This window comes from Rattus norvegicus, chromosome 2, assembly GCF_021556685.1.
Source record: "Rattus norvegicus strain SHRSP/BbbUtx chromosome 2, alternate assembly SHRSP_T2T, whole genome shotgun sequence".
Classification (NCBI taxonomy): Eukaryota; Metazoa; Chordata; class Mammalia; order Rodentia; family Muridae; genus Rattus; species Rattus norvegicus.
In genome coordinates, this window is record NC_141535.1 from 193,170,521 (window position 1) to 193,196,637 (window position 26,117).

General features: G+C 50.0%; 1 protein-coding gene across 19 annotated transcripts in view; it reads left to right on the forward strand.

The window, feature by feature from the left end:
* Positions 1 to 3,265: 3,265 nt before the first annotated feature.
* Positions 3,266 to 26,117, forward strand: part of Syt6 (synaptotagmin 6) — a 59,249-nt gene continuing 36,397 nt past the window's right edge. For 4 of the 19 annotated variants that reach the window (XR_015668353.1, XR_015668357.1, XM_087631995.1 and 1 more), the window contains exons 1-3: positions 3,266 to 3,631; positions 13,385 to 13,650; positions 15,155 to 15,716. Coding sequence is in view for 10 of the 19 variants with exons in the window: in XM_087631995.1 (XP_087488121.1) it covers positions 13,394 to 13,650; positions 15,155 to 15,716 (819 nt within the window). In the remaining 9 variants the exon portion in view is untranslated. 19 annotated transcript variants of the gene reach the window in all.

Sequence of the window (26,117 nt, forward strand, 5' to 3'; positions counted from 1 at the left end):
CCTGGCCAACAAGTACACATTAGACATCATACCTCCTGGTACCCCTCTCTGATCTGGGAGATACCTCAGAAAGCAGGGCATAAGGGAGGTAGAGAGAACAGAGGGGGCCCTCAAAGCTGGGCTAGATCCCCCGTGGCTCTGAGGTACTTGACAAAGCACTGAGCTCTCTTGTGTCTTGTTCCCAGTTACCTCTCCCTGCATACCCAGCTCTGAGCGTCAGAGGCCGCCTTTACCTCTCTGGAAGGGCTGGGGGTTGGGGGGAGGCTGGGGAGAGGGCTCCCTATTTAGAAATTGCACCGAGATGGGAAGATGATATGACACATCGGTTCACGTCAAAAGAGTTCACTCTTCCGCCTACAGCATTAGCAATTTCCTATCAAGATTCAAATTAAAAAAAAATTAAGTGGTCCTCATTTATTTTACTTGTCCAGTAATTCAACTAGACACTGCTGTTCAGAGTAGGGTGGGTGCCTGCCCCAAGGGCAGAGCATGGGGGTGGGGGTGGGGAATGTGTACTTTAGTTATGTGGGGTGAGCATGGCAAGGGCGTAGGAGTGGGAGACCTTTGGTTTCTGCTTCAGATCTCTCATTCTGCTTCAATTCTTCTTTTCTAGTCCCAGTCTGTACTTCGGAACAGCCTGGTCTGGGGAACTCACAGTGGGAGAGTGGTAGGTAGAATTGAGTTGGGCGTGTGGAAAACCATCCTCTGCTTCTAGCCTTGATGAGCTCCTTCGCAAGGACGCTGAAGTCCAGAGAGGCCGTGACTGTCTCAGGCCTTCTAATACCCACATCCCTGTTTGGCGTTTGGCCATATTTTCTGTGCTCCTCTTCCTCTCATCCCCACGACTAAAGCTGCACCCAGGATGGTCTTTCTCCCCAGAGTTGAATGGTCTGGCATTTGAGTGGTGTCCTGGGAGACTAAATCTGGTTTCTTCATATGGGAATACTTTTAGATGTGTTTGGGGGTTGGACTTGTGGGTCAAGGAGCCTTTGAAACACACAATAGAGTTTTCTTCTGTTTTTGATACTGGCAACTCACCACAGTGTTATCAGCAGCTGATGGCGAGGCAGGAAGAGAACAGCTAGGATGAAGCTTGTTTTAGTGTAAGAAAAAAATATTTCTTAATGTCACTTTCTGAATGTGTGCCTTTATAGGTATCTGACTTGGTTTCTCTGTGTCTCCTACACCCACAGTCTTTGCGCCTGTCTCTTCTATCTCTCGTCATTGTCTCTGTCTCTTTCCCGCAGTTACTCTCTGGCACTCCGAATGTTCTAGGAGCCTGGAGCTCAGGCTTCTTCCTGCAGCCCTGTCAGGGCAGAACCTCTTTCGCTCTGTTAGGTTGAGAAATGCCAGAGACGCAGAGCTGCCTGCCGAGTGTGGAGGTTGGATTCGGGAACAATGAGAAATTATCTGTTAATTCTCAGCTCCCGCCACCTGCTCTGCTCCGAATCGGCTCCTTTGCCTTCCGTGGAAAGGTAAATTCCCCCACTCGGTGTAAGCAAAATATTGATTTCCCTGCATCGCAGGTCTGGGCCCTTGGAAAGGTGGTCCCGTGTTTTTTCATTCTCTGCAAGGGCAAAACAAGGCGCTTTGTTCTGTGAATGTCCCCAGGAACTCGAGAGGGGGAGGGAGAAACCGCTGCGGAGTGAGAGTTGCCATAAACACCAGCAGAGAGCAGCTCCTCATTTGTGTTTTACATAAACACAAAACCCCCGCTTGGGAAGCTGCTAATGAGAGTGTTGCCTGGGGCCTCGGAACTCCGATCTCTCCTCCGGCTGAGATCTACATTGGCGCTAGAGGGGAGGATTTCGGGCTTCTGGGTTCCTCAGGTGGGTGGAAGGCAAGTGGAGAGGCAGAAGTTTACCTGTTGTTGGAATAGCAACCCAGCACCACTGGCTGGAAGGTGGTCCAGATTATACAGGGTCGTGGATCAAGCCTTCTTCAATCCTTCCCGCTCGAGATCCCACACTTCCCTATGGCAGGCTCTAGGGACCCGGGTGGAAGCTGTGAACCGGCTTTAATAGCCCGTCCCCATTATCCCCTAACACAGTGCGCACGAGCTGATTGTACCAACCGAACCTTCAGCACCGCGGACAGGGACACGCGCTGGTCAGGAGCCCGAAAGCCTCCGAGCCCAGGCCAGAGGTCCCTCAGGTTGAGTGAGGCCTTTCCCTTACTACCCTGGACACTGGCTGTCTCGGGCTTGCAACAATAAGGGCCAGTGGATTAGGCTGGTACAGATGGTGCGAATGGTGATCGCCTGGAGCTGCCGCTCCGAATCTCCTCCCTTCGGAACTTGAGTCACTTCTGAGGGTACCTCGGATTAGCGTGCATTGGGAGGAAAGACCCTTCTCCCAGACCACTTTCACTTGCACACTCCAGCTCGGTAGCTGCAGATGTAGGGACTCAGGCTGAAGTTTCTTTCCCAGATCCTACTTCGGGAAGGCGACACAATGATGGTAGGTGGAGGGTGGGAGTTTCCTCTGATAGGACAGGGCTCATTCTCCTGGCAGTTAGCAATGGCTCCTAGATTTCCAGGCCTGGTTGAAGCATCGCGAAACTAACAGTCACCCTGCTTCTGAGTCTCACTTCACAGTTATTGAGGGAAGCTCCTTTTACAGTCTAGCCTCCTATTTAGTTTTCCTTCTTTTTGACTCTTGTTATATATGCCTCATAGAAAAATAAATTATTCTGGGTTTGGTCTGATGCATGGAGGTGGGTTTGGTGGGAACCGAACCCCTTTCTGAAATGCTCCCCACTCCTATTCGCCAGAAACTTTCTCCTCCAGTTGCCATGGAGAGAGACGGCCGCTGCCTCCAGTCACCATAGCAACGTGAGGGTGCCTCGGACCGCAAGATTGTGGGGCTCTGAAAGTCTTCTTTACAGTTCCCCTTGCTCCGCGGTCTTGGGGTCTTATATCTCCGAAGCCGAGATCCGGAAAGTCTGGCTAACTTCTCCAGTCAACTATCTTTACAAGGTCCTCCCGCCGTACAGTCGGGCCGCCCCTTTTCATGTTGTTATTGTGATGCCCACTTGGGTGGCATGTGGCAGTTTCCCCAAGGTTTTCACAAGCACTACCTATGTATTCCGAGGAAGCTCACAGAGCACCAGTAATCATTACACCTCCTTTACGAAAAGGAAAACTGAGCCCCAGAAAGGCCCAAGGTCACACCCTCAGTGATGGCACCACTGGCATTGATACTGCAAGGTGTGGGACAGCGGGGTTGGAACCTGCCTGGACTTAGGCAAGTCCCTGAGTGTGGAGGGGGCGGCCGTGAGGCGCCAGACTTGCCAGCTGCCGCGGGATGCCACGTGAGGGGCGGGGACCCTGCGGGGAAGTGATTAAAAGCAGAGCCGAGCCTCAGGGGGCCGCCGCGGGGAGGGTCTTTTGGGGGCCTCCTTGCCCCGCCCCAGTCCGGCCGCGGCTAGAGTTCGAGTCACTGCTCCGCAGCCCTGAGGATCCGGGGCATGAGCGGAGTTTGGGGGGCCGGAGGGCCTCGGTGCCAGGCGGCGCTCGCGGTCCTGGCCTCTCTGTGCCGGGCCCGGCCGCCCCCTCTCGGGCTGGACGTGGAGACTTGTCAGAGCTTCGAGCTGCAGCCCCCGGAGCAGAGTCCAAGCGCGGCCGACTCAGGTACCGGGAGACCCAGGGCCCCCTCCACTCCTGGGTTTTCATCTGGGTGGCCTCCCCTGACCAAGACACCTGCCCAAGCGCCCCAGAACCTCAGAAGTCTAGCTCAGAGTTCCAGTCTGGGCCAGTCCCCTGGCTTACCGCCCGCAGGGAGAGATCCCAAGAGGACCCGGGAGGAGAGAACCCTTCTCCTCCCGGGTCACTAATTACGAGAGCCCCGAGATGCGGCATCCTTGGGGCCTCAGTTTCCCTTGTGTCTCTAGGCTCATCCCAGGAGCGATTGGCCAGGGTCGGGGAGAAATGGAGACGTCCTGGGCACGGAGGAAAGCCTGTGTTCCCGGGGTGGGGGTGGGGGCGGCCCAGGGTCTAGGGACCATCAGTGACTGGGTGACGGCTGGTCGAACCACTGGGCATGGGAAAAACTTGCGTCTGCAGCTGGCACGCGGTCTTTGTGTCCAGGTCTCTCAGCAGCGAGTGGCTGTCTGCGTCTCGCCGGGGGGCGGGGGGCGGGGTGGGAAGAGTGTCGTGGCGTACCCCCCACCCCCAGGCACCCCTATAACTCGCTTCCTCGGTCTCTCTCTGACTCACTCGGACTCCGGGCCGGTGTTCAACTGAGCCGGTGCCTCTCACCGACTTTGCCAGGCGGGAACCTCCTGCCCCGGCCGCACGGACCCTGCGCCGGCCGCAGCCCCGGCGGCCGCCAAGTCTAGGCGGCAGCCCGAGCCGAGTCGAGCTCACCGGAGCCGGTGAGTCCTGAGCCCGAGCCCCTCGGGGAACGGGTCCTGCGTGCAGCCGCGACGTCTCGCGGGAGTCGCGACAACAGGGGTGGCGTGTCGCGCCCTGGCGGCGGGAGCCGCGGGAGTGTCCGCGGCGTGGCAGCCGACCGGCCGGGTATGTACCTGCTGCACCAGTCTTTGCCGCCAAGCTCTCCTGCTGCAGCGGGATCCTTTGTCCCGCAATTAGGAGGGTACGGGACAGAGCAAGTATGGGTCGTGTCCCCTCGGAAGGAAGGGCCCAGGGTCAGCCCGCGGCCCGGGCGAATGCGGCGTTGGGGGTGGGGAGATCCTGCAGAGACCCAGGCGTTGGAGTTCTCTGGGGTTCCGCAGACTCACCACACCTTGTCCTCGACCGAGACCCCGACCGGGACCCTAGTGGCTCTTGGCCTAGGCTTAAATGGGAGTCGCTTCGTGGTTCCATATGGCTGGGGAGGGAGAGAGAGGTGGGGGCCGTTAAGGTCAGATACGTGGTCTTCCCGCACCTCTCCAGGGACAAGTTGCCAGAGACCAGAGAAGTGGTACCCGGTAGCAGGTGCAGGTCGGGTGAGCTCCCAGTGGCCTCGGATTCCAGAGCGCCTTTTCCATTGGAGGTTAAAGGTCAACGATAGAGGGAGATTCTGGGTTAGGAATAGAGGCTGTGAGGGAGGAGATAGAGAGGATAGGGGAGGCTGTACCTAGCCTTCTGTGAGTGGGGCCCACCTCTCTTCTGTAGGAGTCATTAGGGATGCTGCTCTCTCTCTGGCAGTCTCTGACACTGTTTAATCAATGAATTGACGACTGCAGTAGAAGAGACCAAGATTAGACATAAAGAACTTTTGAGAGTGGGACAGTGATAAAAGTTGGCTCTGCCTCTTCGGGAATCTCAGAGCAGATTAGACTGACATTAGACGCGGGTCCTCTGGTGTATCTCTTTCTACACCATGATGCTTCCAAGACAGCAATTCCCTCAAGTCAAACAGTCACTCCCTACCTCCCCCATTCCTGAGCTCCGTCTTTTCCTCAAATGCTCCATCTGCAGTAGAGTCTTCCCCCTGGGCCTGACAGCTCAGAATACGGAGGCTAGCACACATCTTTGGAGTTCTGCCCTACTATCTGTCCAAGGCAAGAAATGTGGTTTAGGGTGGGGTGTGTGTGCTGTGAGTACATGTAGGCAGGAGATGCTGGCAGTCTGACTCCAGAAGGATTCCTTTAACCTGAGCAGCCCGGCTGAGGAGAGTGAGGCAGGCTACCAGATGCCTTCAGAGTGTGATTGAGTCGTATACCCACCCTGGCTCAGGGGAGCCTTCACATGGTTACTGCATCCGTCACAACCCCCAAGAAATCCTAGGGCCAAGGTAGAACGAGAGACGCAGGTAGACAGAGAACTGGATCACACCACAAGAAAATGGCTCTGGAACTTTGGGGATTTAGGTGAGCTCTATATCTAGAGGAATGTGGTGTTCACATCAGGGTGCCAGACCTCCCACCTCCCAGCCTGCTCCTTGCACCCCAAAGACTCCATCTAGGATCCGATCCTCCAAGCAAAGCAACGTTAGATCTTTTCTTCTGCACTTGTATGAGAAAGGTAATGCACGCGGGGAGAGTATGATCAGCTCCTTTCCCATCGCGTCTCCTCTCCTTGCCTTCTGCGGCTCTTATGCCTCTAGCTCCTGGGATTCCCAGTGATACCCCAAACTCCAACAGTCAAGACTCAGATTCCACTACCATTTGTGTGAACCTGCCCACAGGTCAGGTCTGGGCAAGGAACTGCATCAGAAATCTCCATGAATTGGACTCTGACTCGGAAACATCTGTGCTAAAACCTCCCAACTAAAAGCACACCCCCTTCTCTGAAAACCCCAAGGATAAAACGCCTGCTTTCTTCCTGATGTACTACTCCCCAGAGGCCCATACATGCAAACGGTCACCAGCAGGCCTCTCCTGCCATTTTTCTTGTGGAGGTGAATGAACTCTATGTGCAGTCCAAGTTGCAGTAGAAATCTAATCGTGTTCTAGAATGTGCCGGAGCCTGAAAGCGAACCCAAGCTGACCTGTGCCTGGTGCATAGCCCGGAGTGGTGGCTCCCAGCCTGCCTATGGCTCAAGATGCATGTGGTGCTTGTTAGCTTTACTAATGACGCTAGAGATGGTCTGTGATTCAACCACCTGGCTTTGAAGCTGGCCTTTTGCACCCCAGAGAATGTTTCTTTCTTTTCTTCTTCTTTTCTTTTCTTCCGGTGTGTGATGGGAAAGGAAGCACTTCTCTAAAGCAGAGTCCCATGTCATCATCTGAAGAATCAGATGCTCTCTGGCTCCTTCTAGATGGAGGGAATAGACATTATGTTTACATTCATGGAAGAAAGGTGCTAGCTACCCTAAGGCGGGATGGTTCTCCATGCCTTAACTTTTATTCTTTCTTGATTTTTTTTTTTTGAGACAAGATCCAGCCATCTAGCCCAGGCTGACCTCAAACTCATAAGAATTCTCTCGTATCAACCTTCTCAAAGTACAAATAAGCATGTAGAATGCACTTCAAGTGTCTTAAAGTCCAACACCTAACAGTTGAAAACCATTCTAGATGTCTCTGGAAGTTCTCTTCTGCTGGCTCTGAGAGGACCAGGCGGGGCGGCTTGTTCTAGAGGGCTTCATTTCCTTCGAGCTCTGTGCAAAAACTGTGTTTTCTGTTCTTAATGCTCAAGCATTTCTCTGTCTTCCTGGCCCACCGAGCTGGGGGTGAGATATGATCAGGACTGACTTGAAGGCTCAGGATCAGGCCAGGCTTCTTTGGGGGTGGCCTTGGCTTGGGTTGAGCATGGTAAGAAGATCTGATTGAGCTCAGCATCACCTCTGCGGGTTAGGCCTCTAATTTTTGAACTTCTTAGGACACAGAGTCAGAGCTGAGCCAGCTGGGCGTCCAGTCCAGACACTGCAGATTTAAATGACACCCCATCCCTCAGCTCTCTCTTTGGGGCACTGAACTCTTTCTCCCCCATGGAATCCCATACAGTTCTCTCCCCTCAGGCGTTGCAGTTATAAACTGGGGAGAGACTGGCTGACTGGGCCTCCCCTTCACCACTCCAGCCTTAATTCCCCATTCGAGGGGACCATGGGTAGAAAGGTAAGGTGGCCATCTGCAATGATGATGATGATGATGATGATGACAGCTGAATTAGTGCCAAACCTCCGTCCACCATAGTATTCTACATTAGCTTCCGCTTTATGTCTGACTGCTCTAATGAAGCAGGCACCCAGTCATACAGCTTTGTGAGGCCATAATTAGCCCAGCATTGTCTCTCCTCATCATAGTTTTTTTTTTTTTTTCAGGAGCATTAATTCCTTCTCTGTTTGGACTCTGCTAATTATCCCCATCAGTAGGTAGCTCGGCCAGGCTCTCTAAAGAAGAAAAGGAAGCAATGGCCCTCTGCTCCCCCTCCCCCAACTCTGAATTTAATTACACCCACTTCTCCTAATAAATTTACAAGCCACAGCACAGCTTATTATTAATGGACCATGTCTGTTAGCCTCAGTAAGGACCAGCTACTGTTCTCTCAATACAAGCGCTCTCTCTCTCTCTCTCTCTCTCTCTCTCTCTCTCTCTCTCTCACACACACACACACACACACACACACACACACACACACACACACACAGGTATTCCTCAGGGATATCACTGGATGGGACTTTTCAGAAGCAACTGCTACTTGAAGAAGAAAAGTCAGAGTGGAGGTTAGATACAATCCAATTGCAGGGACCTGCGCAAGTTTAAAAGATCAGATCAAAGAGTAGAGAACTCCCTCACCTTCTTGAGATTCCCCGACTCCACTCCACGGGTGGAGCTCTGAGCCTGCAGAGCCTCAGCCCCGTCTCCAGTTCCCGCAGATGCCTGGTTTAAAAGCTGGGATTTTGGTATCCGCGAGCCCCACATTCAACTCCCAGCTCTTCTGCTTAACACACTGCACCCTTGAACAAGTGACTTAGTTATCATCTCTACACTGTTTATCTATGAGAAGTGAAATGGATTTCTTCAGGAGGCTGTAAAGATTAAATGAGATAATATAAAGAAAGGCACAATGCTTGCCGCATAGAAATGAACAGCAAATACGACCATTAATATTAATATGAATGGTTCTGCCTGGAGTCTCTTCCCTCTCTGGACTAACTGCTGTTCCTTCCATGGTTTTTGGACCTCTACATCCCTTATTGTCTGGTTTCTGAGCTGTGGTTTATTTGTGTCTCCATAATAAAGGGTGTGAGGGACACACACAGCCCGTCGGGTACCTGTGGTTTGGAGGGGCTAGCAGCAACTCCAGGCCCTGGGCCAGGCTTCTCTGATACTGGAGTGAGCTGGGAGCTGGTCCTTTCTTTGCTAACCCTCTCTCCAGTTTGTCTTTTCAATTATAGTCTGTTAGCAAGAATGCCTGTGATGGTTACAAAATGGATTTCTCTGACATTGGAACCCATTAGAAAAAAACGGAACAATAGCAAGTGATCAGAGCTGCTGATGAATCCTAACCCCAGGGATGCAGGGAGGAGGAGGGGGCCCAGTCTGCCTCTAGAGAATGAAGTGTCACCATGGAAGATAAGCAGGCCCTGGGGTGCTAATTAATATCTTAGCATTTCTGAATAAGAAAGGAGGGCCACAGGCTATCACCCTACCAAACAGTCTTATTTAAGGTGACCAAGCAGGACCTACCCTGATGATCTCTGGGGGGGCGGGGTCTTCACATCTCAGGAGGGAAAAGGGGCCTGAGGCCACTCTGCCACTTTGCTCTCTGATCCTGGGTCTCCCTTCTGTACCCCAGAGGCCTAGTTGTACACAGCAAACAGCTATACTTAATCACAGAAAAACAAAACAACAACAACAAAACCAAAACCACAAAAAACCCAAACCCTGGGAGATAGTAGCAGCTTATGTTTAAGGGACATTCTCTGCACATCAGGACTGTGTTTAGTCCTAGCTTATCTGGTTTTTATAGTGAACCCGTGAGGTAGGAAGCGCCATTAGAAAGCAGTATAGATGGCATGTATTCTGCAGACATCTACCCTGGTGCCCACCCGAGATACTGCCTGTGTTTCTTCATACCTTGTGAGGTTCAGCTCCCCAGTAAGGATTAAAGCCATTGTTCCAGGCCATGCCCTTGAGTTCATAATCTCCCGAAGCCACATTTTTCCTCTCTCAGAGGTGGCTTGACAGCTACTGCTTCCCAAATCAGACTCCCACAAGCAGGCACTAGAGTTCAGTTTGGATCTGTAGTGTCTGCCCAAAGGCCCACACGTTGCAAGTTTGTTTCCTAAAGTGGGAGGGGGCAGAACTTCCCAGAGATGAGGCCTACTGGCAAGTCTTGCATCTTGTCCTTATAGGGGTATCAGGACCCCAGTCCCTTGGCCCTTCTCTTCCTCTCTCATCCTTCCTGGTTATGACACAAAAGGTTTGTTTTCCCACATCTCCTGATGTGTGACCATGAGCCAAACAGTGGGACTGAGAGAGCACAGAGGGAAGTGTCTGAAACTGTGAGCCAAAAATCAGTGTCTATCTTCATGAGCCGGTTACCTCAGGTGGACATAGCCACAGAGAGATGACCAACATGGTGGTGAAGGCTGGCTGAGGTCAAGCCCTCCCCGAGTTATTTTTAATTATTCCTCTATGATTATTGCTTCCTCTTTTCTGATTCCTCTCTTGCTTTTTTCCTTACCACTTTATGCCTCCTGTCCATATGGATGAACTCACTCTTGATGTCCAGAATCTACTTCTCTTTGCATTGTCTGCCTGCGAGGTAACAAGCCAGGCTCTCCTAGTCCTGGGAGAAGATTCTCCAGGCATGGAATGGCCCTGCTGTTCTTGCATAACCTGTATTGAGTGCTAGGGCCTGGTTCCCAATAACCCATGCCTTCTGCCTTCTCTAAGCATAGTGTCAAGGGGACAGCAGCTGGAGGTACATGGAGAAGCAATTGAATAGCAAGCACATGAAGAAAAGAAAATGAATCCCCTGGTCCCTTCCCTGCCTTTATTTCATTTATGAATTCATTTTTTTTCAAGCTGAACATTTAAATGCACTCTGCACTCTCTGAAAACCCCTCACCTCCTCCCTTCTCATTAACATTCTAATTATTACCAGAGCAAGTAAAATGTATGATCAAAGGGAAGCATGGCCCTAGAAATACCTTTTGTTTTAAAGTGACTCAGTGCAGAAATGGGCCCAGAGCAGCGGTAACAAAGGACAGATACAAAGGGTTCGGAGATGGTCAGGCACTTAGAATACTGACATTCATGTCTGCTGTAGCTTTTCTGATGCACCCAGAAAAGGTTAGGGGCTTGGAGAAACAGCCTCCAGGACATTTAGACCATAACTGTACAACAGAAAACATCCTGAATTTAAGTACTTCCAGTGTGCATTTATCTGTCTCCAGGTTATATACATGTTCTACCAAAGTGATATTGTTGAGCTGTGTGGATGAGGATGGGCCCACCTCACTCCCTGTGTGACCTGGGCAATCTATTAATTCTCTAGGTCAATACCTGTCTCATTAGAGAGGGTTACATGATTGAATACATAAAAAACATTTTGCTATTGAACATAATAACGTTGAATAAATTGACTAAATCTAATAATAAATCATTTATTACTATCAACCTGTATATGAAGTCTTGACTATTTATATAACATGATAAATATTATAATATCTTGCAAATTTTTTCCTCCTGGGGCACATGCATTCCTCACTGGAGACCTGGTTCGTACTCTCCAGAGCAGTAATTCTCAACCTTCTTAATGCTAAGACCCTTTAGTACAGTTCCTCGTGCTGTGGTGACCCCCACCATAAATGATTTTCATTGTTAGTTCATAACTATAATTTTGTTACTGTTGTGTATTGTAATGTAAATACATGATATTTGGGATATCTGATGTGTGGCCTCTGTTCTGAAGGGGTTGCTACCCACAGGGTGAGAACCACTACTCTTGGGGAAGACTTAGTGCTAGCAGCTAATACTCTCAGCCACAGAATGGCTCTGAAGTCTCTGTGTTGGCTGAATAGGGGCAGAAGTGGTGGGAAGGTACAATTTCCTTTTCACCCCTTTTCAGAGAGGCCCCTGGCTGTTGATCCTGGCAAGGACTGGACAGGGAGCCAGAGGTAGTGGTGGCTCCTTGAAAGGTTGACTGGGGTTCTTAACCTCAGGATGTAGGGCTGGCTTTACCCGAGATCTGGATACAATAAAAGTACCTAGTGGGAGCCAGGCATTTTGCCAAGCCTAGCTCTGAATGGAATCTGGCGTGGTTGAACTTACATAAGGAAGAATTGTAATTCATTCATGTGTGCCTGCTTATGTGCCGGTTCATGGCTTATGTGCAGGTTCATGAATGAAAGCATAAGGCCACCGGAACCTATAGGTGTCTAGAGTTTAACCTGGGACAAACAGGTCATAGCAGTAGAAAGAATAGGATGGTGGACTCCTGGGCCCTGACTAACTTGTGGCCTCTAGGCTACTGTTGCCATCTCTCAAAGGACAACCTTACCTTTGTACTTAGGTAATTCTACAAGTCCTAAGATCCATAAAGCAATTGGCAGCTGGGCCAGAGGCTCCAGCCTCCAGGTCTGCAGGACTAGCAGATACTAGAATGAGAGGTTGAGCTGATAGGATACCTCCCTGCCGAGGGAGTCACCCATCTGCCCAGGGCCAGCTAGCAAGTCTTGGCCTCTTCCACAAAAGTCAGACACCTAGGGAAGTGACAGTTAGGGACTTCCATAGCTTCTCGTTCACCATGTTAGCCAAACCAAGTGCCTTGGCTGGCTCCTCCACAAGTGATCATGTGACAACCCTGCCCAGCAAACCTCTGGCTCAGAGCCTCTCCACCTCTCCCTTAGGCTCAAAGACTCATATCCTTTGAGAGGAGGAAGTGGGACAAGAGTCTTCTTACCAGTTCTGTACACAAGGAGACATTCTACACAGCTCTCTTGAGATGATGGACACCCCTGGGTCTGGGCAGGGGCGGGTTAAGGCTTTAAGTGCCTGCTTCCAACCCAGGCACATGGCTCACAAACACTAGATTTACAGCAAGGCTTCCAAAGAGCCACAGAATGGAAGACAGTGATGGGAATCATTTGTATTTTGTACTTAACTTTGACCTATATAGACCCCGGTAATCAGATTCCAACTTAATACAAGAAACCACTGAGCCTACAGCATGCAAAAAACTCTAGGAAAACAGAAGTCAGCAGCCTGCTTTTAGGGAAGTGAGGCTGCACTCCTCTCTCTGGAGGAAATCAGGGTGTTTATTGAATTCCTGCTAAGTCCCAGGAATGAACAACTATGGAGCCTGGAATGAGACTCCATGCTCCCTTAGAAAAGGAGCATGGGTTTGCCAGCACCTGCCCCTACCTCAGAGGCTGTGTGGGGGCTGTGTGCAAAGATCACTGTTGGGGGCTGGAGATAAAGTTCAGTGAGAGATCACTTACCTAACCTGGGCAAGGCTCTGGGTTGAAAGGAAAAGTAAGACCCTGCTAGAAATCTGGCCACAGTAAGCGCTCTAATAGAAATTCAAACAGCATACAAATATGAATACTTCAGGAATCTGCACGTTTGTTTAGAATCCCATTTAAATCACTGTCCCATCCCTGGGCACAAGCCAGGAGCAGTAGGGCAAGCTGCCAGTGCTCCTCACTATGGTAAAAGGTGGGGGCAGGGTGATACTAAAGCAACCAGACCGAGGTGAACGCCAGGCTGCAGACAGTTGACAAAATGGACCATCAACGGTCCAAGCCGACTCTTCTTCCCATGTCTTGGCAGCTTTGCTCATAACCGTTCTTCTCTCTTCTTTCGTCTTTGTCCCTTCTATGGTGTGCCTCCTTCCAATGCCTCCCCTGCTTATCCCCACCTCTGTGTGTCTCTGTCCTGCCCTGCCTGCCTCACGCTGAGGGCAGGCACCTCTGTCAGCCTCCTCGCAGTGGTAGTTATTGTGTGTGGTGTGGCCCTGGTGGCAGTTTTTTTCTTTCTCTTTTGGAAGCTGTGCTGGATGCCCTGGAGGAACAAGGAGGCCTCCAGCCCTTCTTCTGCTAACCCTGCTTCAGAGATCCTCCAAAGCCCCAGCTCCAGAGGCAACATGGCGGATAAGCTGAAGGACCCCAGTGCCCTGGGCTTCCTGGAGGCAGCTGTAAAGATCAGCCATACTTCCCCAGATATCCCAGCCGAGGTGCAGATGTCGGTCAAAGAGCACATTATGCGCCACACCAAACTGCAGCGACAGACCACAGAGCCAGCGTCGTCTACCAGGTAAATGGTGTGCTTCTCACTTCCTAACCCGGGTGCAGCCATACTTCCTGATACAGTGTATCAACTAGGTTCCAGCCCCTAAGGATCAGGGCCCAGAGCTAATAGTGTATGTCCTTTAAGGTGTCATCCGAGCTGCCAATCAAGAAGGTGTGGGGTGCCAATCAGGATAGGTGTGGGGAAAGGGGAACCTTCAAGGTGAGATGCTGTGCATGTGCTTAGTACGTGAGAGTAAATATGAGGACACAGACCAGACTAGAAGCTGGCTTGAGAGAGCTGAGAAAAGGTAAAATTTCAGACAGGGGAGAAGAGTATATACAAAGGCCTAGAGGCATGAAAATTCCCAATGCATTAAGGGGTAGGTGAGAGTAAAGCCTCGTGGCTGTGTCATGCTCTAGAGGTAAAGCCAGAGAGTCCAGGCTATCGAGAACAAGGATTTCTTCAAAGCCCTTTTGAGTTCCCTACATGGCAGTAGTTACATAACATGGCATCATCTAATTCAAAAGCATACCAACAACAGGCATGATGGCTGCCTGCTTACTCTAACTCCAAAAACAGCTTTAAAAGACATGGAGAGATGTGTTTCCTCTGAATTTGAGAACCTTGTACATCCCTGGTTCCCTGCAGTGCGTTCCTTCAGGCTCATAGGCACCGATCAAAGGGAAAAACGTGTAGTGTTCAGAGCAGAAACCAGGGCTGAGGTGCTAGGGTGCCGCAGGCTGACTTTGCCGTATGGCTTTGGGCGAATAGCTTAAAGTGAGCTATTTCTCACTTTCCTAAACTATACAGCAGGGCAAATGACTCTGCTAAGGCTGTGATGTGGAACTACCAAAGAATCCACATGACCATGCTGAAAGCGAACACACACGTTGCTTATTGTACACCTGGCTCTGTTTTAAACACTTTGTATCTATTTTACGGTCCCACAATCCTCTGCATTTGTTACTTTTATCATCTTTATTGTTATAGTGCAGAGAGCTTAATCACTTGCTCAAAGTAGCAGGATCAAAATTAACCTATGTAGTCTATCCCCTAAGCCAATGCATTTAACTGCTTGACTGTCTGCTGGCAGCAGTGGCAGCAGCAGCAGTGGTGGTGATGGCGATGGTGACGACGACCATGATGATGATGATGGTGGTGGTGAAGGCAGTGGGAACGATGGATCTCCTCTTACTGAGGCTAATGCTTTAATGGGGGAAGTAATCATGCTTACCAGGAAAGAAACCTAGAAAGCAGATGTCAGGAAAGCAGGAACAATGATTAAAACAATGGCTAACATTTATTGAGCTTGCCGTACAGCAGGCAGCATTCCAACTACTTTACATATATTATGACACACAGGGCTTCCAACGACTTCATGCACAAACTGTATGAAGAGGAGAAGTGGGGTCAATGAGAGGGAAGGAAGGAGCCCCACAAGAGGGATGAGGAGCCAACAGGTCTGCCTTTATCCCGCTATTCCCTGGAGCACTGATGCATGTTGCTTGTGCCTCCTGTCCTCTACTAGACACACGTCCTTCAAGCGCCACCTGCCACGGCAGATGCATGTCTCCAGTGTGGACTACGGCAATGAACTGCCGCCGGCCGCCGCTGAACAGCCCACCAGTATTGGCCGTATCAAGCCTGAGCTCTACAAGCAGAAGTCAGTGGATGGGGATGAGGCCAAGTCTGAGGCCGCCAAGAGCTGTGGGAAGATCAACTTCAGCCTCCGCTATGACTATGAGAGTGAGACCCTGATTGTACGAATCCTGAAGGCCTTTGACCTCCCTGCCAAGGACTTTTGTGGAAGTTCTGACCCTTACGTTAAAATCTACCTCTTGCCTGACCGCAAGTGCAAGCTGCAGACCCGGGTGCACCGCAAGACGCTGAACCCCACCTTTGATGAGAACTTCCACTTCCCCGTGCCCTATGAGGAGCTGGCTGACCGCAAGCTGCATCTCAGTGTCTTTGACTTTGACCGCTTCTCCCGCCATGACATGATTGGCGAGGTCATCCTGGACAATCTCTTCGAGGCCTCTGACCTGTCCCGGGAGACCTCCATCTGGAAGGACATCCAGTACGCTACTAGTGTGAGTACAGTCCTGTTCCCTTGGCTTCCTGAGCATTGAGTTCTGGGTTGAGTAAGATGTCTTCTTAGCACTCTGACCCTCTAGAGATACACAGGGAACTATGGAAACTTCCTAGTGACCCAGTTTACTATGAGGAGGTTCTTGAACTCAGCCTAGATGGGATAAGGAAGGAAGGAAGGGAATTTGTGTCTTCTGATTTTGATTGTAGGATATGGGTGTTTCTCTCTGCTTGCTAAACCTTAAGTTGGTTATCTATACATCTATCGTGTTATATATTCTTTTTAATTGAAGGGAAGTCTATGCTGAACTAGTCAGTAGAGTCTAGTAGTCGCTGCTGTATTTTCGAAGCTTGGAATTGGTGATCAAGACCAGGCTGTGTTAGTCAGTATGAACAAGGTCATGCTGAAGTAACACACAACACTGGGAATTTCTGGCTTAAGACAACCAAAGCTTATTTCTTGTTGGCGTTACACATGTTTCACAGCTTGCCTGTGGGTTCTACTGGGCCTTGTTACCAAGGGACTCAAGCCAATAGAGACCTTCTTTCAATGTGTGCTTCTACAGCTAGACATCAGCACGTAGAGGCCACAGCAAGGCATGCAGCATTCTTTAAAGCTTCCAGGCAAAAGTGATATGTCACTTCCACTCATATTTCATTAGCTGAAATGAGACACATGGCAATTCTCAATGTCAACAAGGCAGGACAAAGCTGTCCTGCTATGTCCAGAAGGAGGGCTCAACTACTTATGAACAGCAGCACACAGCACAGTCTCTCATTTGGAGCATGGTTCTCTCATTAGACTGGGAGATGCAGGAGTCTAGCCTAAAAGAATGGCCCCCAAGTCCACAAACCAGGGCTGATATTGGCCTGCCCATAATTACCTGAAATTGGTCTGGAAAGGTTTCAAAGAATTAAGGTTTAATTTTTTATTTTGCTTACTTATTTTTTTTTGAGGTTTAGACATCTAATCGCGTGTATGCATGTGACTGTTGGAAGGGAGGTTTTTTGCATGCTCATGGAATGCCTGCAGAGACTTGAAGAGGAGCTGAAGTAAAAGAAAATGGTAACTGCCCAGCGTGGGTGCTAGGACCTGACCTTAGGTCCACTGCAAGAGCAGCGCACTCTTAACCACTGAGCCATCTCTTTTGCCCCCTTCAAGCTGGGTTTTTAAGAGAAGGACAAGCTTGGCAGAAGGACCTAGTGAGGCCTACCCAGAACCTCTGTTCACACGGAGAGCATGAGATGGTGAGGTTAAAGCATCCTACAGATGTAGTGAGGCTGGACCTCTATGCACCCACCTGTGTGGATCAAAGTCTGCAAAGGTATTAACCAAAGTCCAAATGGCTTGTAGTGCTACCTGCTTGAGTGTCTCCTTGGATGTTTCTTGAATTGTATACCTTAGCAGAGATGACCACATGCATACGAACCCTATGTTTGGACACTCCATACTTGATATCATTGTGTTGAATTTGTGAGAAGAGGTTTTGGGGAAAGCAGCCCCACAGTGGTTGATTAAAATGCGGTATGTTCATAGAGAAAGTTGATGGACTTTACTTTTGCCTTAGGAAGGCTCTCTGGGGCACTCCAGGTTCATGGTTGGAGATAGCAATGTTTCAGTGCCTTCCCAGCTTTACTTTGTGGAAATGCCATCCCCAGGAGCAGCATAGGCAGTCAGCCTGGTCAGCAGACAACCTGGGGCTGGGGCTGGGGCTGGGCTAAACAGTAGCAGTATACCAGAGTGGGCCCAAGAGCTCTGCAGCATAAATCACTCTGAAGTTTACATCTGGCGCAGCTCTTCCCTGTGGTGTCTTACAGCAGGGCTTCATTATTGTGGCTGACGTGTGGAGGATAACTCAGTTCTCACAGCAAGGCTGTGGCTTAGGGTGGGGAGCTCTGCTGACCAGGGGCTGTAGTCTATTTTGTTCTCTGTCCCTGCCCAGAGTCACCGCCTCCATATCCTCATCCTGGAGTAGACTGTGCCTAAGCATACCCCTCGCCTGTATGTAACTTTCCACATCCTGGAATGTAGCTGTCCCCATCCTGGTCCTATTGTCACACACCCCACCCCCTGCTCAGTTTCAGAAGAAGGCAGGTCCTCATTAGTCAGTGTGAATATAGCCTTCTTCTATTGCCTTATCCTAAGAGGACTATGGAGTGCGGAGGGGGGAGCAGGAGGAGGGTGTGGCTGGGATAGAAGGCAACCTTTGTGACACACAAGAACTTAAAGTCTATCCAAAGAGACTTTATATCAGAAGCTGCATAGCAGGCCAGAAAGTACCCTTTACTGGTCACAATCTCCAAAGCCATGACAGTGAAAGGCAGTAGGGAAGAGCTCCCAACCAGAGCACTTGAATTAGGTGGGGAAGGATGGACACAAATAACCCAAGACTGGAGCTGTGGGACGTATTCCAGGTCAGGAGCAGAGGGAGGCCAGCCTAGGCATTTCCAGGGGTGCAGAGCTGCGTGCGTACCCGGCTCAGGGGACAGCCTATTCAGGTGAGTACCATGGAGACTCTGCAGTTCAAAGCCTCACCAGTCACTGTGGGCCTGGAGAACTGGCTCAAACCCTACAGATAAGAACGCAAGCCAGGCAAGGAGAGCTGCTGCAAACAGGCTGGTTTTTACCTGTGTTGTGATGTTGGCTGTGAAAATTTAATTATTTGGGGACCAGGGAGACCAAAGTCACAGTCACAGGGAATGACTGAGCACTAGGAACATATGAAATCCAGTAGCTCGTGAAGTGTTGGGGTGTGGGAGGCTGGTGGATGAATGTAGGCAACAGCCAGCCCTGTTTTGCCCTTGTGCCCAATTTTGTCCTCAGAGCTGTACTTCAGACCTGAACTTGGAACATCAGTGTTCCTGCTCCAGCCCGGCCGGTCCTTCAATATGGCTGACAGTCCTGCCTTGGTTTTCAAGGGCTCTGTCTTACTTTGATTCCCATTGCTCTGATAAAATACTGACCAAAGCAACTCGGGAAGAAAAGGGTTTATTTCAGCTCACAGCTTACAGTCCACTGTCAAGGGAGGCCAAGGCAGGAGTCCAGAGGCAGGCACTGAAGTACAGACCATAGAGGAGTGCTGTTTACCGGCCTGCTTTTCATGGTTTGTTCAGTAAATACAACTCAGAACCCCTTGCCCTGTGGTAACACTACCCACTGTAGGCTGGGTCTTCCCACATCCACCTTTAATCAGGAAAATGCTCCACAGATACACCTACAGGCCAATCTGATGAGGACAATTTCTTAATTGAGGTTTCCCCTTCCTGTGTGGCTTTACGTTGGATTGACAAGAACTAACTACTGGGCCTGGAGAGATGGCTCAGCAGTTAAGAGCACTGACTGCTCTTCCAGAGGTCCTGAGTTCAATTCCCAGCAAACACATGGTGGCTGATGGTGGCTCACAACCATCTGTAATGAAATCTGGTACCCTTTTCTGGCCTAGAAACACATGCAGGCAGAATGGTGTATATATAATAAAGAAATAAATCTTGAAAAACAAATAAAAAGAATTACCACAGGCTCTGTTACACAGACCTGTCTGCTACATTCCTGCCAGACCAATCCACCTTTAAACCCTTCCTGGAGCCCTCTTCCACCTTCTGGTGTCACAGCAGTCACCTCTCCCATGTGTTTCCATGTCCCCAAGGAGCATCTCACATCATAGTCAGTCTTGAAAGTCTCCTACCCTAATGGAGGAGGATTCAGGAACAGCTGTGTCCATAGTTGACTTTCTACTGGAGTTGAGTTGGGTTAACCTGGGAAGGTTTCCTGGAGAACTTCCAGTCATTTTTTTAACAGTAGGTACATCCAAATGTGGGAAGGGACATACTATGCAGTTGCCCAGAGTTCAGGTACAGATTGTTCTGGGGAGATGAAGAGAATAACTGGTTAGACCATCTGCACTGGAACAGAGGGACAGTGAGTCACAAGTTGAGTGGAAAGAGAGGTCCTGTGAGCATGGAGGATTAGGATGCTCTGTGACCATGCTCTCCCACAAATGCTATACCTTGGGCTCCTTGGGAATCACATTCAGCCCTTGCCTGTAGGACCAGGCTGGTCTCTTGTCCCAGGGCTGGTTCGAGCTGGTTAGAAATAGCAAAGCCTGACCATTACCTACTTTCTCTCAGCCACTGAACATGAAGCTTGAGGGTAATGAGAGGGAGGTGAACATCCGGGTATTCTAGCTACACAAGCTGAAGTCCCAGGGCACCCTGGCCTCCAGCTATACACAGCTCTGGCCTCTGGGAGGATGAGAAATAGGCAGACAGGATATGATAAGGCAGTTAGAGCCCTCAAGTCTTCCAGTAATTTCCAAGACCAGCCTTGGGAAAGAAAACAAGGGAGTTCATGACATCCATTTCAGCCAGGGGCATGGCTCTCCCTGGTTCTGTGGCCTTTACTCCTGCTGGCATGGGGAGAGTCCCTGCTAATCTCTCAGGCAATCCTAGGGGGTTGCTGCTGTCTCTCCAACCTGAGTTCCTATTGATTAAACTCACCCAATCCTTCCTCCTCCCACTCCTACCCTCAGTCTCATTATTTCTATATAAAGCTGTCGATTTATCATTATAATAGAGCCACTGTCAGTGGGTTCGCTAACATCTCTGTAGTCTTGTAGTTATTGTCACAGAGGCTTCAGAGCCCAGTGCATGCAACTACCTCTGTCAGTCACTGACCCTGCTATAACTGGAGTCATAAATATGTGGTGTTTGGTGGTGCCAAGTGACTTGGCTATCTTCCTGCTTTCCTAGGTCTCTACCAGGTGTGTGTGTGTGTGTGTGTGTGTGTGTGTGTGTGTGTGTGTGTGTGAGAGAGAGAGAGAGAGAGAGAGAGAGACAGAGACAGAGACAGAGACAGAGACAGAGAGGATGGGGGATATTTGGATTGTTTGGGGTGTAGGGGAAGTAAGGAGTGGGGGTGTACAGAAGGGCTCCTCTCTCCAGGTGCCAATCAAACTTGTGTTACATTCTACGTTCTGTACCAACGTGCTCTAAGACCTTGGGAGTGTCTAGATTGTGACTCAGTTTTACTATCAACAGACTGGGAACAATTTGTCTTTTCTGGTCTACAATGTTAATGTAATTCCTGAGCTACTTAGGGTGGCACTGGTCCCAAGCAGCTTGCTTGAACCCTGTTCTTCTGTTTTTTTCCCACTGACTCAGCCTGTGGGCCACTTTTTCCCCATTCCCAGGCCTTAGTATCCACTTCAGTGCAGACCACCTGCCATGGGGTAGTTAAATGTTACTAGAGCACACCCTTCCACAAGCACTTATCCAAGACAAACATATTCATGTATATCTCTGTATGCATGCCCTTAGTACCAAACTCTCTATACATTGTGATAAAGTTAAATTTATACATTATGCACATTAACAGATCGATAACAATAATAACAATATATCACAATAAAATAGTGTCAGTATTTCTGTGTATCAGGCCATTATAAGGTAAAACTAGTGTTGGTTAGATTCAAGGGCATCATACCATCCTGGTCTACTCTATTAACCAAGGCAATTACTAGCGACTAATGGTCACCCTAGACAAACAGATAACACAGGATGGAGATGAACGGTGTAGCATTTTGTTGTGCTACTTAATATTTTAGGTTTGTGGTTGACTGTGAGTAACTGAAACCACAGAAAGACAAACCACAGATAAGCAGGGGGCATTGTATTCTTGTACTTCTTGGTTTAGCCGTACGTTTTTCTGTGACCTTAAAAAAAAGCAACCTGCCCTCTGGGCTGCAGCTCTAGAGTTTGCCAACACTCTGGGGTCTCAGCCTTTCCCATAGAAAGATTCCTTGGTCTCTTGCTTTCATTGAATAAGATTGTGCTCATCTGCATGATCTCCCCAGAAGAAGCCTAGAACCTGGGATGATCAGCCTCGGGGCCCAATTTCCAGATGTTTTTCTTCGCTCTTAAATCTCTTCATCAGTCCTCCCTCAGAGCCAGGGGTTCCCACCACAGCACCAGGCTTTCTCCCCAAAGGCACAGCTTCCTCTGCCCTTGCTCAGCTCTACTCCACCTGCCTCCTTGCAGATGCCCCACTTCCTGAGGAAGCAGCTCACACTTTCTGAGCTCCTAAGGAGCCAAAAGCACATTCCCTCTCACACTCACCCTCACCATGACCCAGTGATTGTCCCCTGCACGTGAATACACAAACGAAGGTTCAAGATAGCCGACTCAGCCAATTTCACCCAGGGACAAAACTGTTAAAAACCAAAGTTTGACTCGAGGTCTTCAGTGGAAGGAATCAGTGTGCTCACATCAGTCCTCGGCACAGAAAGTAGACCCTGAAATAGTGAGACTCATCAAGGGCCTGAGGTGTTGCGCTGTGAGGTGTGGTGTGGTTTCCCTGTGGTCTGGTTAGACAGCTTCATCTGTCTCAAAATCAGATCATATGAGGGACAATTTGTGTGCTGCATTTGCCTTCTCCTACCTTTTCTCCAGTGTCCTCCCCATGCACACTGGCCTTGAGAGTCATTCCTCTCTGAATTAACAAACATTTACCGAGTGCGTTTACTAAGTGCTAGCTGTGGAGCTTCGTGGACTGCTTGCTGGATGCTACAGGAAAGATTGCAAAGAAAGAGCCTCCCTTCAGAGTGCCCAGGTGCAAAGGAGCAGAAGAGCATGCAGGGTACACCGTACATGGAGTGCACGCTTGGCCAGGGACTAATTTAGAGTGCTTGGCAACACAGCTGTACACACCACGCCCTACTGCAGACAGTAGGGAGAGAGCGAACAGTCACCTCAGATTGGTCTGGAAAACTTCTAGAAAAGGAAATTTGGGGCCAGGCTCTGATGTCAGTGAAGACCAGGAAGAGATAAATGGGGTGATCAGAAGTAGGGGAGTATGTTTACCTGACTTCTTCAGATTGGAGGAAAGAGCTAGAGAGAACCTCTCTACATACATTTTGGTTCCCTTTCATTGTGTAATAACCACTTGCAGTATGATTGCTATGCACTACTAGGCTCAGGCTGGGAATAAGATGCTTTCAGCTCCAGTCCTTTCCTCACATCCCTCACTGTCTAATGGAAGAGGCAAGAAGGCCCTTCTGTTGTCCTGGGAACTCACAGGTTCTCACTGGCCCAGCCCCTCTAGGGAAGGCTGGCCTCCAGGAACAGAAGCACCCTGAATGCATCCCCTTCACATGCCCACCTTCTGCAGCCAAGACACCTAAACGTGTCACAGAAGGTTTCTCAAGTACAGAACAAAAGTCTTACATTGATCTGTGGCCACTCATTAGGTCACCCCGAAATGAAGCCTGCCAAGGACTGGCTGGCCAGCAGCTAAGGGTTGCCTTCAGAATGCCTGAGATGGGCCTCAGGTTCCCAGGTTTGAGTAGTCAGAGAGAAGCCTCAGGAGTCTGTGTCCAGCACCAGGTCTTCGTGATCCCTTCAGAAACAGACCTGGGTCCCAGAATACCTGGGCCTTAAAGGGACAAGTGTAGCCCTTGCTCTCAGGCAAGTAAAAATGTGACCAAAGCACCGTGTCTTAAATCAAATTCAAGGAAAATGGTAGAGAGGTGGTAATGAAGCTAGAAGGAGGAAAGCAGTGGGAAGAGGATGGAGGATCAAGGCCAAGCTCTGAGAAGCACCTCAGGAGCAGGATCGTGGTGGGGTGGAAGATGTGGCTAACTGCTGGACACTTAGCTGATCTGTTTTTGGTTGGTTTTGTAATTTGAGATCAGTTCATATTATGTAGCCCTGACTGACCTGGAACTCATGGCATAATGTAGGCTGGCCTTGAATTCGTGGGTGATCCTCCTACCTCTGCTTCCAGAATATTGGGATTGCATTGTGTCTGGCATCTGGACGTGTTTTAAAAGGAGAAGCAATAGTACCTGCTGGCCCGTTGGATGCTAGAGTCTAAAATGTGGGGGAAAGAGAAGAACTAAGGTCTCCAGTCTGAACAATCACCATTCTCTGCGTGGAGAAATCCTAGTGGTAGGATGGTCACAGGCTTAGACACGCTTGTAGTGGAGACGCTTTGTGGACATCTGTGTGGCATCTAATTAGGAGATTGGATATAGAGTCCAGAGTTCTGGAGTGAGACCATGGTAGAAAAAATAAATACAGGAGTCAGCAAGTACACAGAACTAACCACAAAACCACGACAGGGTCATCTTGGTAGAGCTTGATTAGGGAAGGTCATTCATGGGAGATATGACAGAGTCTGCTACCGTAGGAGAACTTCCTAGAGGGAATGGTCCTGGACATGACATAGAAAGGCCCAGGGAGGTTGGTTTTGCATTTTGCCCACAAAACCGTCCTACGTAGGAGAAAGACAGGGTGTGGGGAAGTCTAGAGCATGAGTACCCCGAGTCTTTCAGCACCTCTCAGGCCTACACACCAAGGCCTAGATTTCTCCCTTAAATCCCCAGGGACTTTTGGATGCAGGACGGATCGAGGTAGCGGGGAAGAGCTGCCAGAGGCCTTCAGGGCAAGTGATGGGCACACCGGTGTTCCAGATGGCACAAGGGGGACAGCGGTCCTGCATGAGCCAAGAAGTCAGCTTCCTAGAGCAAGTCCTATACCCAGAACATCCTGAATAATTCACAAGACCATCCCTGCCCTGCCCCACCCTGCCCTGCCCCACCCTGCCCCGCCCCACCCCACCCTGCAGTTTGAGCAGTCCCCAGTGAACCCTAGCTGCACCTTTTCTAGCAGTCACCTGAGTCAAAAGCCACAGGACCACCAGTGGGGCTGCAAGACTCCCTGTTTACTTGCAGCTCAGTGGGAGCTGTGGCTGTCTGATTGCCTTCACTAGATGCTCATTTTCCCTGCTGCTCCGTCAGGCTTAGCCCCATTATCCTCATTAGTCTCTGGCTGCACTGCACTCTCCTGGTACCCTCCCAGAGAACCCTCTCCCTTGGACCAGTGGGAGGAAGCGCCCACCCTCATTGGATTCCTTCTGTCCTGGTCGGGCAGACATTCCATATGGGAAGTATAAGTACCTCTCAGGTCAAGTCCTGGGTCCTAAAGCCAGACAGGGTTTGACTTTTCTGAGACTGCCTGAGGGATCAGGATTCCTCAAGCAGAGGACTAGTGACAACCACCAAGTGCCCAGAATAGGATTCCATCCCATACACAGTCTTCACTAGGATCCCAGTGGTGGGTACAGGAGGTGAGCCACACCCTGTGTCTGTGAGCTGTTCCTTCTACAGACGTATTGGGCGTGCACCAACCATTCCATACCCTTCATCCCCACCGCTTGGGGCCAGCAGCCTTTCTTGGGTACCTGGGGTTAGAGGTTTCCTATGTGCTACTGTACTACAAAGCTAATTGGTCCAGACAGGGCTGTGACCTGGCCTTAAGCATAATTGCTCAATAAGCGCTCTGCTGGCCGTGGGTGTTCTTATTTCTGAGGTTGTCCTTTTGCAATAGGCCCTCCCTTGTAGCTTTAGAGGAAAAGGCCTTACGACTGCCTGAGGCTCAGAATAGTAAGACAGTTCCACTCTTCCCGTGACAAGTCCCTTAGCATTCACAAGCCCTGCTGCCTGCTGGGGTTTGCCTGCTGCAGAGTCCAGCTCCCACTGGTGACCACAGCACAGCCTCCCCCTACTCTTGCCTCTTGCTGCAGCACAGAGCTGACTGGGTAAGCCCTCACTGCCCTGTACCCAGCCCTGCACCCCCCTCATTAGTATGCTGTATCTCTCGATGGTATAAATAGCTAATCTTTGCCTTACACAGGAATGAATAGGAAATCATTAGGCAACCAGCTCCTGCACCAGGTCTAAACTCTGCCGCTTCAACACAGGCCCTCGCTCTTCACCACCTCTACCTGACCAAAGAGCACAGATGAGTTTGTCTGCTTCTTCTGTCACCTGATAACACAGAGTGACATTTTTCCCTGGAGGGATATTTTTTGGCCTTCTGGACACTGTCACAATGTTGTATTGTATCCCCTAAATCAGCAACAATTCAGAGAGACCAGGGCCTTGGGGCAAACGAGTGAGCAGACTAGCAACAGATTTGAAGTGTTGGGGCCATTTTGAGGCAGACTTCTTATTTCTTGTGGTCCACAGTGTTCTGACTCTGTTCTCATTCTTGGTCTTGGGAAAGGTCAAGGCTGGCACAGTACTCAAAGATGATCTAGCCCTAACCTAACCAGCTTGCCTTCACCTGCCACAGACAAGCGCTTTAGGACTGTGGGAATCACACGACTTGCCCAGGTGACTGCAGAAGCTAATGAGTAGGAGACCTAGATCTCACAGCACACTCTGTGTCCTTCCGGCCACCGCCCTGACTAGTTCCTCAGAGGGACTTCTCTTGCCCTGTTTGTTTTCCTAACACCCCACTTTTGTCCCAAGGCCCCCATCTTGTCACTGCCTATACAGTGAGCTGCCAAAGGGCACAGAAGGAGGCAATGTCAGCAGCAAAAGCACGATGAAAAGAGAAGCCAT